The sequence below is a fragment of the Astyanax mexicanus genome, chromosome 10, assembly GCF_023375975.1.
Source record: "Astyanax mexicanus isolate ESR-SI-001 chromosome 10, AstMex3_surface, whole genome shotgun sequence".
In the NCBI taxonomy this organism is placed as follows: domain Eukaryota; kingdom Metazoa; phylum Chordata; class Actinopteri; order Characiformes; family Acestrorhamphidae; genus Astyanax; species Astyanax mexicanus.
In genome coordinates this window covers 15977525-15992588 of record NC_064417.1, presented here as the reverse complement: position 1 = coordinate 15992588, position 15064 = coordinate 15977525, and the positions used below count along the sequence as shown (strand labels likewise).

Here is a 15064-nt window from a genome sequence, read left to right as displayed (position 1 = left end):
GCCTCCCTGGCACCTGCGTCTTCAGTATAATAAATCTATTGTCCTCCCGCCTGGTTCTGGCAACATAAATTCAGTTGAAGTTCCCTCATTATCTTGATCTGAGGGGACGGGTCAGCCTTCCTCACTCTCAAGGTCTAACCACAGATGGCTACACATGTGTTATGAAACAGTCTTGTGCAAACTTAATTAAACTACATTTGTTATATGATTCTAAAGACCACTGTGTCTGTTAACATATGATCACCAATGTGAGTTCCAGTTTCGAGTCAATCAAATCTTTAAAAAGGTAAATGTAGTATAGTGGTTGTCACGCGCTTATCTTTAAACACTGTGTACAGCTGTTGTTCATACCTTGGTCCAGATGAATGAAGATGTTGAAGATGGAGGTAAGTAGGCCACAAGCAGGTAAGTAGCAGGCAGGCAAAGGGAAAGGGCAATGGCATGCAGGCAGGCAGGCAGGCAGCAGCAGGGAGAAGGGAGAGGGGAAGTGGCAGGCAGGCAGCAGCAGGGAGAAGGGAGAGGGTATAGGCAGCCAAACAGGTGCTACACAGTGAAGCAATCTAAATTGTTTGTTATCCAACTAATGCAAAGTAAACCAAATATAAAGACTCAACATAAAGAAGTTTAAAGAATAAACTTAAGTAATTATTTTTCCAAGTTCAAAGGCTTCCAAATATTCAAGCTTAAAGTGGTTAAAGCGGTAAAAAACTATATCACTACAACCCTTTTCTTTGTCTAACTGAGACTGTCTACTAAGTGAGAGGCAGCCATCTTTACCTGGTCAGGTGACCAAAAACTGTGTCAAAATAAAAGTCCATGGCCTGAGGCCAGCAAACCAAAGTAAGTTAACCAAAATAAGAATTTAATCTAAGGAAACTAAAACTGGCTCCAACATATCCGGCCCCTTATAGCTACCAGGTGTGCTATAACAAAACAAATTTACAATGGGGCCAGTTACCAATAAACAATGAATTCAATTTCTAAATTCTAATTCTAAGTGTTCTAAATCCAATTATACTATAAATGTGTGCAAATATCAGTCTATGAATGCAGTGCAAATGGAAGCTCGTGCGCATGTCATGAGTCTTGTTCAATGTCAGTTGTTGGCCTTGACCAACAGGTAGATCTTGCTGATGGGCCTTAGGAGTTGGTTGGTTCTAGTTTGCAATCTCACAGAACGAACAAGGCCCTTGGAATCAGCTATGGCTTCGATGACTCTTCCCATCACCCATGAGCCTCGCGGTGCTGTAGGATCAGCAATCACCACGATGTCTCCCACGCAGAAGTTGGGCCTGATGCGGGACCATTTAGATCGTTCCTGCATGAGTGGAACATATTCCTGTATCCACCGTGTCCAGAAGAGATCTGCGATATACTGTATTTGTCGCCACCGTCTTCTGGCATACAGGTCTTCCAGTTTGAATGTTCCTGGTGGGAGAACAGGCTGAACTTTAAGCTGTAAGAGGTGATTAGGAGTCAATGGTTCCAAGTCATTGGGGTCATTGGAAACGGTTGTCAAAGGCCGGCTGTTTAGGATGGATTCAACTTCGCACATTACTGTGACTAGACCTTCATCATCCAAAGACTGCTGGTTTGTGATGGAGGATAATATTCTTTTCACCATTCTTATTATGCGCTCCCAGATGCCTCCATGGTGGGCGCCGGCTGGAGGATTGAACGTCCATTTAACACCTTTCTGAATGAGGCTGCGCTCAATTTGATCCATATTCCAACGTTTCAGTGCATCCCGTAACTCCTTTTCAGCAGAGATCAAATTAGTTCCATTGTCTGACCTTAGTTCCTTTACTTGGCCTCTTCTGGAGATGAAGCGTCTGAACGCATTCACGCAGGAGTCTGTATCCATTGAGTGTGCTACTTCCAAATGGACTGCTCTGGTAGTCAGGCAAGTAAATATCACACCGTAACGTTTCGCCATGCCACGCCCTCTTCTCACCTCTATTGGTCCAAAGTAATCCACTCCAACATGTGAGAATGGAGGGAGGTCAGGAGTCAAACGGTCAATTGGCAGATCTGCCATTTTCTGCTCCCCTGCACGTGCATAGTTCCGCCTGCAGGGGACACAATTGTTTACAATTTCCCTTGCAAAGGAATTTGCACAAGGAATCCAATACCTTTTCCTTAAGTTTGCCAAAATATGATTTCTGCCACAATGACCAACTTGCTTATGGATATGTTGAAGCAGAAGCTCTGAAATGTAATGCCTCTTAGGCAAGATAGCTGGATGTTTCTGCTCTTCTGGCATAGCCATCCTGCTAAGGCGGCCACCAACCCTTAAAATGCCATGGTCAAGGACTGGGTCTAGTCTGAAGATGGAGCTTTTCCGGCTGACGTTCTTTCCATTGCGCAGGCATTCTATCTCCTGCGGAAATCCTTGCTTTTGGCAGAACTTCACAATAGATTCTTCTGCCTCTTCTAGATCTTGAACAGAATGTGTCATGGGACCAGCCTCAACTCCCTTTAAGGCCCCTTTTCTTTTGAGAACACGTTGGGTAAGTATACGCTTCAGCTTTAAGAACCAGGCAACAGCTCTTCTAAGCTTATTCCAATTGGAGAAGTTGTTCAGTAACATGCTGATCGGATCATGATGACTGGCAACAGTGGCATGGACTTCAAATACCTTTTTTCTCAACTCTAAATCATCTGGTGGAATCCCAAGGTCGACAGGTGAGTTGGGCCAGTGTTTGGGCAGGTCTTTCAAGAACTTGGGACCGTTAATCCAGTTGTTGCCTTTCAGAAACTCTGCAGCGTTCAATCCACGTGATGCATAGTCTGCAGGATTCAGTTTTCCAGAAACATGTTTCCACTGTGACACATGTGACATGCCCCTTATTGCGTTTACACGATTGGCAACAAATGTGTGAAATCGTCTGCTGTCACTTCGTATGTACTTCAAGACAGTCGTACTGTCTGTCCAAAACACGGATGGTTCCAAGTCTAGTTTCAGCTCATCCATGAGCATCCGGTCTATACGAACGGCTAGTACTGCAGCAGTCAGCTCAAGACGTGGGATTGTCAACAACTTCAACGGTGCCACTCTTGATTTCCCCATCACAAATTTCACATGCACCTGCTCCTGACTGTTGACTAACCTCAAGTAGGTCACCATGCCATATCCGACTTCACTTGCATCGCAGAAGTGGTGCAACTGTGCATGTTCAACCTTTCCAAACGTCTTTGGTTTGAAACTGCGGGTGATGTTGAAGTCTGTGAGAGTCTCAAGGCTTTGCAGCCAAAGTTTCCAGGATTGCATCAGGGTGTTGGGTATGTCTTCGTCCCAGCTAAGGTTCAGCCTGCAAAGTTCCTGCAGCAGATGTTTTGCTGGAAAGGTTACTGGGGCAAGAAAACCTAGCGGGTCATACATTGAACTGACCGTAGACAGAATGCCTCGCCTGGTGCATGGTTGTTCTTTGGGAGCTACATGGAACTTAAAGACGTCATTTTCTGCACTCCAGTGCACGCCTAGGGCCCTTTCTATTGGCAGGTCTTCCAGGTCTAGGTCCAAGTCCTTTACTTCCTTAGCCATTTCACATTCTGGAATGTGGGCCAGGACAGCTCGGCTGTTACTGGACCACTTTGTTAGATTGAAACCTCCTGCTGCACACAGAGCCTTTAATTCCTTGTACAGTTGTATGGCATTGGCCTCTGTATCCACAGACTTTAGCAAATCATCAACGAAAAAGTTGTTGAGGACCGTGTTCACTGTGTCAGCTGAGAAGCTGTCTTTGTGGTCCTCAGCAGTCCTTCTCAAGGCATAACTGGCACAACTAGCTGATGATGTAGCTCCAAAGATGTGAACAGTCATCCTATATTCCATGAGAGGCTGAGTTGTGTTGCCATCTTTCCACCACAAGAAGCGCAAAAAGTCAGCATGCTTTGGTGGTATCTTCACCTGATAATACATCTTCTCCACATCCGCCAGTATGGCCACGTTCCCATGACAGAAACGCAGCAGGACACCAATCAAGGAGTTTGTAAGATTTGGGCCCTTCAGAAGTTCATTGTTGAGAGATGTTCCCTGGTAAGATGCGGAGCAGTCAAAAACCACTCGTAAGCTTCCCTTTTTGGGGTGGCGTACTCCATGATGTGGTATGTACCAACGTTTTGTGCTCTGTAATGCCACTTCCTCTTTGGGCACAAGTTCAGCATGTCCACATTTTAACATGCCATTCATGAGCAACGTGTATTCCTCCTTGAAGACTGTATTCCTCCCAAACTTCCGCTTCAAAGATTCTGCCCTTTGCTCTGCCATCAAACGGTTGTTAGGCATTTTGGGATCTCCTTTAAATGGCAATGGCAACTGATAATGTCCATCTTTTACTTTAATGGAGGAGTTCATTATGTCCAGAAATCTCAGTTCATCTTGAGACATTTCCTCCTTCTCATACGCACTCTCAGGAAAGTCATGGTTGTATTGCTGAATCAGAAGATCATGTAAGGTTTCCACTGAAATCCGGTGGCTGTAAACATATGGTTTGCCTTGCTTATTGAAACGTGTGTGCTCGTTATGGAGGAGACCACTGACAACCCAGCCTAGCAGGGTTTTAGTTGCAAAAGGCCCATTGCCATGGCTATTTATCACCCTCCATGGCTCCATGAGTTTGGGCACATTTGTACCAAGCAGGAGATCAATGTCAGCATCAATGCTGGGCAGAAATACATCCTTCAAGTGTGGCCATATCTCCAAATCTTTCTGCCTTGGTATGTGATTTTTGCTGACTGGTATTTCTTTCTGCGTGTAAACGTCAGGCAGTCCATAGAAGTTTCCTCCTTCTAAGCTGCTTACTTCTAAACCACTAATGACGATGCTGTCAGTGGGTTTCTCCTGACCCATGGTTCGCAATAGAATCCTATGATGTCTTCCCTTTGCATTCAGTCGTCTTCGGAGGCTTTCTGTGCAAAATGTAGCAGAACTTCCTGGATCAAGGAATGCATAGGTCTGAACAACATGATTAGACTTACTCAGCTTCACTTGAACAGGCACAATAGCCAATGTGCAATAATCGTCACTAGAACCAATGTTTTCCTTTCCCAGTGAGACCAATCCACTATTTACTGACTTACCAGATCCACTGGAGGTCCCGTTGTGATTTGTGACTCCATCTTTATATTTACTTGAAATATGAAGAATGTCGGGATGCCTTTTAGAACAAACAGTACAAGTAAGGCGCCGTTTACAATCTTTGCTCATGTGGCCCCTTACCAAGCAGCCAAAACAGACACCTTTCTTCTTTAATATTTCAACACGTTCTTCGTGTGTCTTAGACAGCAACTCTTTACATGAAGTCAAGGTGTGTGTTCCTTCACAAATTGCACAAGTGTTTGTAACATGGTTAACAGGAGGTTTGCTGTTAACAGATTGTTGCTTGGGATCTTCAATAGTGGAAGGGGCAGATGCATTCGTCACAGCAGTTACAAAACTACCTTTACTTTTAAATGACAGCTTGGAAGTTGATGGGATTGTGGTCTGCAAGAGCCTCTTTGTGTGAAGTGGCTGTTGGATGTCACCAAACAGGGGATCTTGCATGATCCTTGCTTGCCTTTCAATGAAGGAGACCAGGTCAGAGAAAGTAGCCTTGGCTCCTCTCCGCTCCAGGATGTCAAATGCCTTTGACCGCCATCTTTCCCTCAACTTCAGAGGAAGCTTTGAAACAAGAAGCCTCAGGTTGGAGGGCAAACTAAGCTCTTCCATATCTTGCAGACTTTGAGTCAGGTTGCAGCATGCTCGAAGGAAGAGTGCATAACTGGACAACGCCTTTCCATCTTCTGCTTTAATGTTACTCCAACTTAAGGCTTTCTCTATGTATGCATTAGTGAGCTTTATTTTGTCACCAAAGTGGTGCTCTAGCAGTCGTTTAGCCTCTGCATAGCCTTCTTCAGCACTCATATGCAAACAGCTTCTCACCAACTCCTTTGATTGGCCAGAAGTGTATTGCTCCAAATAATATAAGCGATCTTGATTACTTATGGCCTTATTTTCAATTCCATGCACAAATGCCTGCATAAAAGGCCTAAAGTTCAAAGGTTCCCCATCAAAAACAGGTATGTCCCTAGTGGGAAGCAAGGATAGCCGCTGTTGCTCGAAAAAGAGGTTTGCAAGGTCACTTAAACCACTAGTCATATGTGGCTGTACAGAGTGTGTGGTAGGATCAGCTGCAGCTATTACCACAGTGGGAGCAGAAGTAGTGGCTACTATGTTGGGAGTGGAGGAGGCAGCTGTAGGAATGGAAGCGGCTGGTGCAGCCACTGGAGTAAAGGTGGCAGCTGTAGGAATGAACACGGGTGCACCGGCTGCATTTGAGGTGACAGCAGCAGGGACTGAAGCTGACGCTACAGCAGGTGGATTGGAGGTGGCAGCTGTAGGCTGGGGTGGATAAGAAGGTAGTTGATAGGAGAGTTGGGTTTGTCTCTGTGCTGTAAGCACTTGAAGAGGAGTCTTGGGGACCGCTTGTATATGAGCATATTCAACTGATATCTCTGGATCCGAATAAGTTTCCTTTATGCCTTTTCTATGTGCCTCCAGATAAGAGTTCATGGCATCCATGGGTTCTGTTCGACAAACAGAGCGTGCTTTTGTTTCCATTTTTTTCTCATAATTCTCCAGAACTTTCATTTTTGCATCTGCTGCAGCAATGTCAGTGTCCAGTGCATTCTGCTCTATTTCACTTTGCAGGTGCATCCTTTGTAGCTCAAGAGCCTGCTTCTTCTTAAGCCCGGCAGCACGTTCAAGAAGAGCTGCCTTTTCTGCCTCAGCCTTTGCGCGAGCTGATGACAGTGATGATGCATTTGATTTGTGAGAACTCCTTGACCTTCTAGTTGCATTGGAAACACTGTCCATAGGGGTAATAACAGGTAATGGCTGAGACAGACTGCCTTTGAATGTCTGCGCATGTTCAAGAAAAGACAAGAAGGAATTATTTTTTGGTTCATACCATTTGACATGGTCATCTCGCCTTTCTTCACCAGTCAACATGTCTTGCACCAACAAATGAGCCTTGTCAAATTCATTCATTGCATCCATAAGATCTTGAATGCCTTTGTTCATACCAGCAACATTGCCACTGTCCATAAATGCCTTCAACTCATTTTGTTTCCGTGTACAATAACTCAGTTTTCCCTTTCGGGTTGAAATGCGCTGATTCACCAGCTCTTCAGACATGAATTGCAACTTATCAATATCTGTAGGAGAATCAGCAACTTCTAAGTCAACTTGAAGTGACTCAGATTGAGCCATGATCTGTGTATTGGCATCCACTGTTAATGAATTAGCAACTTCAGCTTCAACTTCATCTTCAGGTGTCTTGGAATGAGACATTTTCAAACAATTTCACCAAGGGAGCTTATTCCAAATAAAGTGACTACAACGAAGGATTTCTGTATAACCTAAAGAATGTGTTCCAATATCCAGTATCCAAAAGCATACACAATCCAAACAAATCCACATTCCATTGTCAAACAAATCCCATTTCAAGTTGAGTCTTCAAGTATAAGCACTTCATGAAGAGTTTTTTACTAATGTGAGTTCCAGTTTCGAGTCAATCAAATCTTTAAAAAGGTAAATGTAGTATAGTGGTTGTCACGCGTTTATCTTTAAACACTGTGTACAGCTGTTGTTCATACCTTGGTCCAGATGAATGAAGATGTTGAAGATGGAGGTAAGTAGGCCACAAGCAGGTAAGTAGCAGGCAGGCAAAGGGAAAGGGCAATGGCATGCAGGCAGGCAGGCAGGCAGCAGCAGGGAGAAGGGAGAGGGGAAGTGGCAGGCAGGCAGCAGCAGGGAGAAGGGAGAGGGTATAGGCAGCCAAACAGGTGCTACACAGTGAAGCAATCTAAATTGTTTGTTATCCAACTAATGCAAAGTAAACCAAATATAAAGACTCAACATAAAGAAGTTTAAAGAATAAACTTAAGTAATTATTTTTCCAAGTTCAAAGGCTTCCAAATATTCAAGCTTAAAGTGGTTAAAGCGGTAAAAAACTATATCACTACAACCCTTTTCTTTGTCTAACTGAGACTGTCTACTAAGTGAGAGGCAGCCATCTTTACCTGGTCAGGTGACCAAAAACTGTGTCAAAATAAAAGTCCATGGCCTGAGGCCAGCAAACCAAAGTAAGTTAACCAAAATAAGAATTTAATCTAAGGAAACTAAAACTGGCTCCAACAACCAACATGAATGAAGATTACAAGGGGCTAAATAGTTCCCTTTTGAATACAGATAACATATTGATTGATTAACATATTGTTTAAACCTTATTAAAATCACTAATGGATTATACTGATTGGTTTTCATTAAGTATTTTGTATGATTATAGGGCAACAATGTTTTAATCCTTAATTGATAGTTTCCATGATTATAAGACAATGTTTTAACCTTTTAATTCTCAACACTAGAAAAGGAAAGTTCGATAACAAACTTTAAGTTGGCTTGGAAAAGTACGTTAATAACGTTGAAAAGTTAAAAAGTTGCTAAGCTATTTCTGTCTGAAGCGTCTGAACAGTGGTCGTGTGACTAGGCAGTATTGCTAGGCAGTTGCTAACGTATTCTACATGGTTGCTTAGTGGTTGCTAGGCAGCTGTGATCATTTCTAAAGTGGTTGCTAAGCGGTTGCTAGGCAGTTCCTAACGTTTTCCAGGTGGTTGCTAAGGTGTTGCTAACTGGTTGCTAGGCAGTTGCTTATGTATTCCACATGGTTGCTAAGTGGATGCTAGGCGGTTGCTAGGCAGTTGCTAACGTTTTCCTGGTGGTTGATAAGGTGTAGCTAACTGGTTGCTAGGCAGTTGCTATCATTTCTAAAGTGGTTGCTAAGGGGTTGTAGGCACTTGCTAACGTATTCCACATGGTTGCTAAGCGGTTGCTAGGCAGTTGCTAATGTTTTACAGGTTGTTGCTAAGGTGTTGCTAACTGGTTGTTAGGGAGTTGCTGTCATTTCTAAAGTGGTTGCTAGACAGTTGCTAACGTATTCCCAGGTGGTTGCTAAGATGTTGTTAAGTGGTCGCTAGGTAGTTGCTATCATTTCTAACATGGTTGCTAAGCTGTTGCTAGGCTGTTGCTAACGTATTCCACATGGTTGCTAAGGTATTGCTAAGCGGTTGCTAGGCAGTTGCTAATGTTTTACAGGTGGTTGCTAAACCCTGGTTGGGGTGCTGGGGTGTCCAAACGTTTGACTGATAGCTGCTCCATACAGCAGCTCCTCCATACACACACAGTACTGGAGGGGCAGGGGAGAGAAGGGGTTCCATGCGCAGAGCTGCTCGTGTGCGAGATGGAACTTTGGGCCCCCCCATTCATTCCTATGGGGAAACTTTGTACGACAATTGTGCGAAAACCATACATCGTACCGTTTCGTAAACCATATTTTCAGAAAGTTCTATATACCAGCCAAATTTCTTCTTTGTACGTCAAAAATTGTGACCTATGTGGGCGTTCAACTTTCTCCCCCATTCATTCCTATTGGGAAAAAAAGCACACGTTTACGAAGTTTTTACCAAAAAGCACAAGCAACCTACGTTAGCATAGGTCCTACGATCCCTCAAAATTTCGTGACTCTACGTCAAAAGCTGAGTAGCGTTACAGAAATCATGGCGAGAATAATAATAAGAAGATTACAAAGAACAATAAGTTGGCTTTTCCAAGCCAACTTAATTACGAAGAACAATAAGTTGGCTTTTCCAAGCCAACTTAATAAGAAGATTACGAAGAACAATAAGTTGGCTTTTCCAAGCCAACTTAATAATAATAAAAAATAAGAAGATTACGAAGAAAAATAAGTTGGCTTTTCTAAGCCAACTTAACTAGAAAAGGCAAAGAACTTTAAGTTGGCTTGGAAAAGTGCGCTAATAAAGTTTAAAACTTAAATTGGTTGATAAGCTGTTTCTGTCTGAAGCGTGCAAACAGTGGTTGCTATGCTGTTGACTTTCAGCTAAATGTTAAAGTCCAAAAAGTTTTGGCTAGGCGGTTGCTAGGCAGTTGCTAACGTTTTCTAGGTGGGTGCTTAGGTGTAGGTAACTGGTTGCCAGGCAGTTGCTATCATTTCTAAAGTGGTTGCTACGGGTTTGCTAGGCAGTTGCTAACGTATTCCACATGGTTGCTAACTGGTTGCTAGGCAGTTGCTAACAAGTGTGTGGGGTGTGTAGTGCGTGGGATATGGGATATGGGGTGTGTGGAGTGGGGTGTGGAGTGTGTGTGGTGTGTGGAGTTCATGTGGTCTGAAGTACCTTGGGTGTGGAGTGTGTGTGGGTGTGTATGGAGTGGAGTGTGTGGGGTGTGTGTGCGTGGGGTGTGGAGTGTGGGGTGCATGTGGTGTGGAGTGTGTGTAAGGCGGGCGGTATTGGGTGTGGAGTTTGTGGGGTGGGGTGTGGAGTGCGTGGGCTGTGAAGTGTGTGTGGTGGGTGTGGAGAGGGGTGTGGAATGCGTGGTGTGTGCTGAGTGTGAGTGGTGTGCAGTGTGGTGTGTGTGGCAAGGAATGGGGTGTGGAGTGTGGTATGGGGAGTGTGTGTGGTGGGTGTGGAGTGTGTGGGGTGTGGAGTGTGAGTGGTGTGAAGTGTGGTGTGTGTGGTAAGGAATGGGGTGTGGAGTGTGTGTGGTGGGTGTGGAGTGTGTGGAGTGTGGGGTGTGGAGTGTTAGAGTTGTGGTATGGAGTGTGTGGGGTGTGGAGTGTGAGTGGTGTGAAGTGTGGTATGTGTGGTAAGGAATGGGGTGTGGAGTGTGTTATGGGCAGTGTGTGTGGTGGGTGTGGAGTGCGTAAGGGTGTGTGGGGTGTGGAGTGTGTGGTGTGGAGTGTGTGGGGTGTGGAGTGCGTGGGATATGGGGTGTGTGGAGTTCATGGGGTGTGGAGTGTGTTGGGTGTGGAGTGTGTGTGGAGTGTGGTGGTGTGGAGTGTGATGTGGACTGTGGTGTGGAAGTGTGTGTGGTGTGGAGTGTGTGTGGTGTGGAGTGCGTGGGATGTGGGGTGTGTGGAGTGGGGTGTGGAGTGTGTGTGGTGTGTGGAGTTCATGAGGTATGGAGTGGAGTGGGGTGTGGAGTGTGTGGGGTGTGGAGTGTGTGGGGTGTGGAGTGCGTGGGATATGGGATGTGGGGTGTGTGGAGTGGGGTGTGGAGTGTGTGTAGTGTGTGGAGTTCATGGGTTGTGGAGTATGGTGGGTGTGGTGTGGAGTGTGTGGGGTGTGGAGTGTGTGGGGTGTGGAGTGTGTGGGATATGGGGTGTGTGGAGTGGGGTGTGGAGTGTGTGTAGTGTGTGGAGTTCATGGGTTGTGGAGTATGGTGGGTGTGGTGTGGAGTGTGATGTGGACTGTGGGGTGTGGTGTGGAGTGTGTGGGTTGGGGTGTGGAGTGTGGGGTGTGGAGTACATGGGGTGTGGTGTGGGGTGTGTGGTGTGTGGTTCTGAGTGTGTGGGTTGTAGTGTGGAGTGTGTGGGGTGTGGAGTGCATGGGATATGGGATGTGGGGTGTGTGGAGTGGGGTGTGGAGTGTGTGGTGTGTGGAGTTCATGGGGTATGGAGTGGAGTGGGGTGTGGAGTGTGTGGGGTGTGGAGTGTGTGGGGTGTGGAGTGCGTGGGATATGGGATGTGGGGTGTGGAGTGTGTGTAGTGTGTGGAGTTCATGGGTTGTGGAGTATGGTGGGTGTGGTGTGGAGTGTGTGGGGTGTGGAGTGTGTGGGGTGTGGAGTGCGTGGGATATGGGGTGTGTGGAGTGGGGTGTGGAGTGTGTGTAGTGTGTGGAGTTCATGGGTTGTGGAGTATGGTGGGTGTGGTGTGGAGTGTGATGTGGACTGTGGGGTGTGGTGTGGAGTGTGTGGGTTGGGGTGTGGAGTGTGGGGTGTGGAGTACATGGGGTGTGGTGTGGGGTGTGTGGTGTGTGGTTCTGAGTGTGTGGGTTGTAGTGTGGAGTGTGTGGGGTGTGGAGTGCATGGGATATGGGATGTGGGGTGTGTGGAGTGGGGTGTGTGTGGTGTGTGGAGTTCATGGGGTGTGGGGTGTGGAGTGGGTGTGCTTAGTGTGGGTTGTGTGTGTGGGGTGTGGAGTGGGTGTGTTTAATGTGGGTTGTGTGTGTGGGGTGGGTGTGTTTAGTGTGGGTTGTGTGTGGGGTGTGGAGTGGGTGTGTTTAGTGTGGGTTGTGCATGTGGCTTGTGCAGTGGGTGTATTTAGTGTGGGTTGATTGTGTGGGGTGTGGATTGGGTGTGTTTAATGTGGGTTGTGTGTGTGGAGTGGAATGTGTGTGGAGTGCAGTGTGTAGGGAGTGCAGTGCGTGGGGTGTGGAGTGGAGTGTGTGTGGTGGGTGTGGAGAGGGGTGTGGAGTGTGGTGTGGGGAGTGTGGAGTGCGTGGGGTGTGGAGTGTGTGGGGTGTGGAGTGTGTGGAATATGGGGTGTGTGGAGTGTGTGTGGTGTTTGGAGTTCATGGGGTGTGGAGTGTGTTGGTGTGGAGTGTGTGTGGAGTGTGTTGTGTGTGGTGTGAAGTGTGATGTGGACTGTGGGGTGTGGTGTGGGAGTGTGTGTGGTGTGGAGTGTGTGTGGTGTGAAGTGCTGGGGAGTGGCGGGGGTGTGGTGTGGGGTGTGGTGCGGTGTGGGGTGTGTGGTTCTGAGTGTGTGGGTTGTAGTGTGGAGTGTGTGGGATATGGGATGTGGGGTGTGTGGAGTGGGGTGTGTGTGGTGTGTGGAGTTCATGGGGTGTGGAGTGTGGAGTGGGTGTGCTTAGCCATTCACACCAGCAACGATTTTATGGACTTTTTCAATAGTAAAATGTTCATGAGGTATGGAGTGGAGTGGGGTGTGGAGTGTGTGGGGTGTGGAGTGTGTGGGGTGTGGAGTGCGTGGGATATGGGATTTGGGGTGTGTGGAGTGGGGTGTGGAGTGTGTGTAGTGTGTGGAGTTCATGGGTTGTGGAGTATGGTGGGTGTGGTGTGGAGTGTGTGGGGTGTGGAGTGTGTGGGGTGTGGAGTGTGTGGGATATGGGATATGGGGTGTGTGGAGTGGGGTGTGGAGTGTGTGTAGTGTGTGGAGTTCATGGGTTGTGGAGTATGGTGGGTGTGGTGTGGAGTGTGATGTGGACTGTGGGGTGTGGTGTGGAGTGTGTGGGTTGGGGTGTGGAGTACATGGGGTGTGGTGTGGGGTGTGTGGTGTGTGGTTCTGAGTGTGTGGGTTGTAGTGTGGAGTGTGTGGGGTGTGGAGTGCATGGGATATGGGATGTGGGGTGTGTGGAGTGGGGTGTGGAGTGTGTGGTGTGTGGAGTTCATGGGGTATGGAGTGGAGTGGGGTGTGGAGTGTGTGGGGTGTGGAGTGTGTGGGGTGTGGAGTGCGTGGGATATGGGATGTGGGGTGTGTGGAGTGGGGTGTGGAGTGTGTGTAGTGTGTGGAGTTCATGGGTTGTGGAGTATGGTGGGTGTGGTGTGGAGTGTGTGGGGTGTGGAGTGTGTGGGGTGTGGAGTGCGTGGGATATGGGGTGTGTGGAGTGGGGTGTGGAGTGTGTGTAGTGTGTGGAGTTCATGGGTTGTGGAGTATGGTGGGTGTGGTGTGGAGTGTGATGTGGACTGTGGGGTGTGGTGTGGAGTGTGTGGGTTGGGGTGTGGAGTGTGGGGTGTGGAGTACATGGGGTGTGGTGTGGGGTGTGTGGTGTGTGGTTCTGAGTGTGTGGGTTGTAGTGTGGAGTGTGTGGGGTGTGGAGTGCATGGGATATGGGATGTGGGGTGTGTGGAGTGGGGTGTGGAGTGTGTGGTGTGTGGAGTTCATGGGGTATGGAGTGGAGTGGGGTGTGGAGTGTGTGGGGTGTGGAGTGTCTGGGGTGTGGAGTGCGTGGGATATGGGATGTGGGGTGTGTGGAGTGGGGTGTGGAGTATGTGTAGTGTGTGGAGTTCATGGGTTGTGGAGTATGGTGGGTGTGGTGTGGAGTGTGTGGGGTGTGGAGTGTGTGGGGTGTGGAGTGCGTGGGATATGGGGTGTGTGGAGTGGGGTGTGGAGTGTGTGTAGTGTGTGGAGTTCATGGGTTGTGGAGTATGGTGGGTGTGGTGTGGAGTGTGATGTGGACTGTGGGGTGTGGTGTGGAGTGTGTGGGTTGGGGTGTGGAGTGTGGGGTGTGGAGTACATGGGGTGTGGTGTGGGGTGTGTGGTGTGTGGTTCTGAGTGTGTGGGTTGTAGTGTGGAGTGTGTGGGGTGTGGAGTGCATGGGATATGGGATGTGGGGTGTGTGGAGTGGGGTGTGTGTGGTGTGTGGAGTTCATGGGGTGTGGGGTGTGGAGTGGGTTTGCTTAGTGTGGGTTGTGTGTGTGGGGTGTGGAGTGGGTGTGTTTAATGTGGGTTGTGTGTGTGGGGTGGGTGTGTTTAGTGTGGGTTGTGTGTGGGGTGTGGAGTGGGTGTGTTTAGTGTGGGTTGTGCATGTGGCTTGTGCAGTGGGTGTATTTAGTGTGGGTTGATTGTGTGGGGTGTGGAGTGGGTGTGTTTAATGTGGGTTGTGTGTGTGGAGTGGAATGTGTGTGGAGTGCAGTGTGTAGGGAGTGCAGTGCGTGGGGTGTGGAGTGGAGTGTGTGTGGTGGGTGTGGAGAGGGGTGTGGAGTGTGGTGTGGGGAGTGTGGAGTGCGTGGGGTGTGGAGTGTGTGGGGTGTGGAGTGTGTGGAATATGGGGTGTGTGGAGTGTGTGTGGTGTTTGGAGTTCATGGGGTGTGGAGTGTGTTGGTGTGGAGTGTGTGTGGAGTGTGTTGTGTGTGGTGTGAAGTGTGATGTGGACTGTGGGGTGTGGTGTGGGAGTGTGTGTGGTGTGGAGTGTGTGTGGTGTGGAGTGTGGAGTGTGTGGGGTGTGGAGTGCATGGGATATGGGATGTGGGGTGTGTGGAGTGGGGTGTGGAGTGTGTGGTGTGTGGAGTTCATGGGGTATGGAGTGGAGTGGGGTGTGGAGTGTGTGGGGTGTGGAGTGTCTGGGGTGTGGAGTGCGTGGGATATGGGATGTGGGGTGTGTGGAGTGGGGTGTGGAGTGTGTGTAGTGTGTGGAGTTCATGGGTTGTGGAGTATGGTGGGTGTGGTGTGGAGTGTGTGGGGTGTGGAGTGTGTGGGGTGTGGAGTGC

The 15064-nt window shown here is 48.0% G+C and overlaps 1 protein-coding gene across 1 annotated transcript; it reads right to left on the bottom strand.

The window, feature by feature from the left end:
• Nucleotides 1-242: 242 nt before the first annotated feature.
• Nucleotides 243-4843, bottom strand: LOC125804844 (uncharacterized). Its single transcript, XM_049484510.1, has one exon. It carries the CDS (start codon nt 4613-4615, stop codon nt 1097-1099), a length of 3519 nt encoding a protein of 1172 aa, XP_049340467.1. The 5' UTR covers nt 4616-4843; the 3' UTR covers nt 243-1096.
• Nucleotides 4844-15064: the final 10221 nt, after the last annotated feature.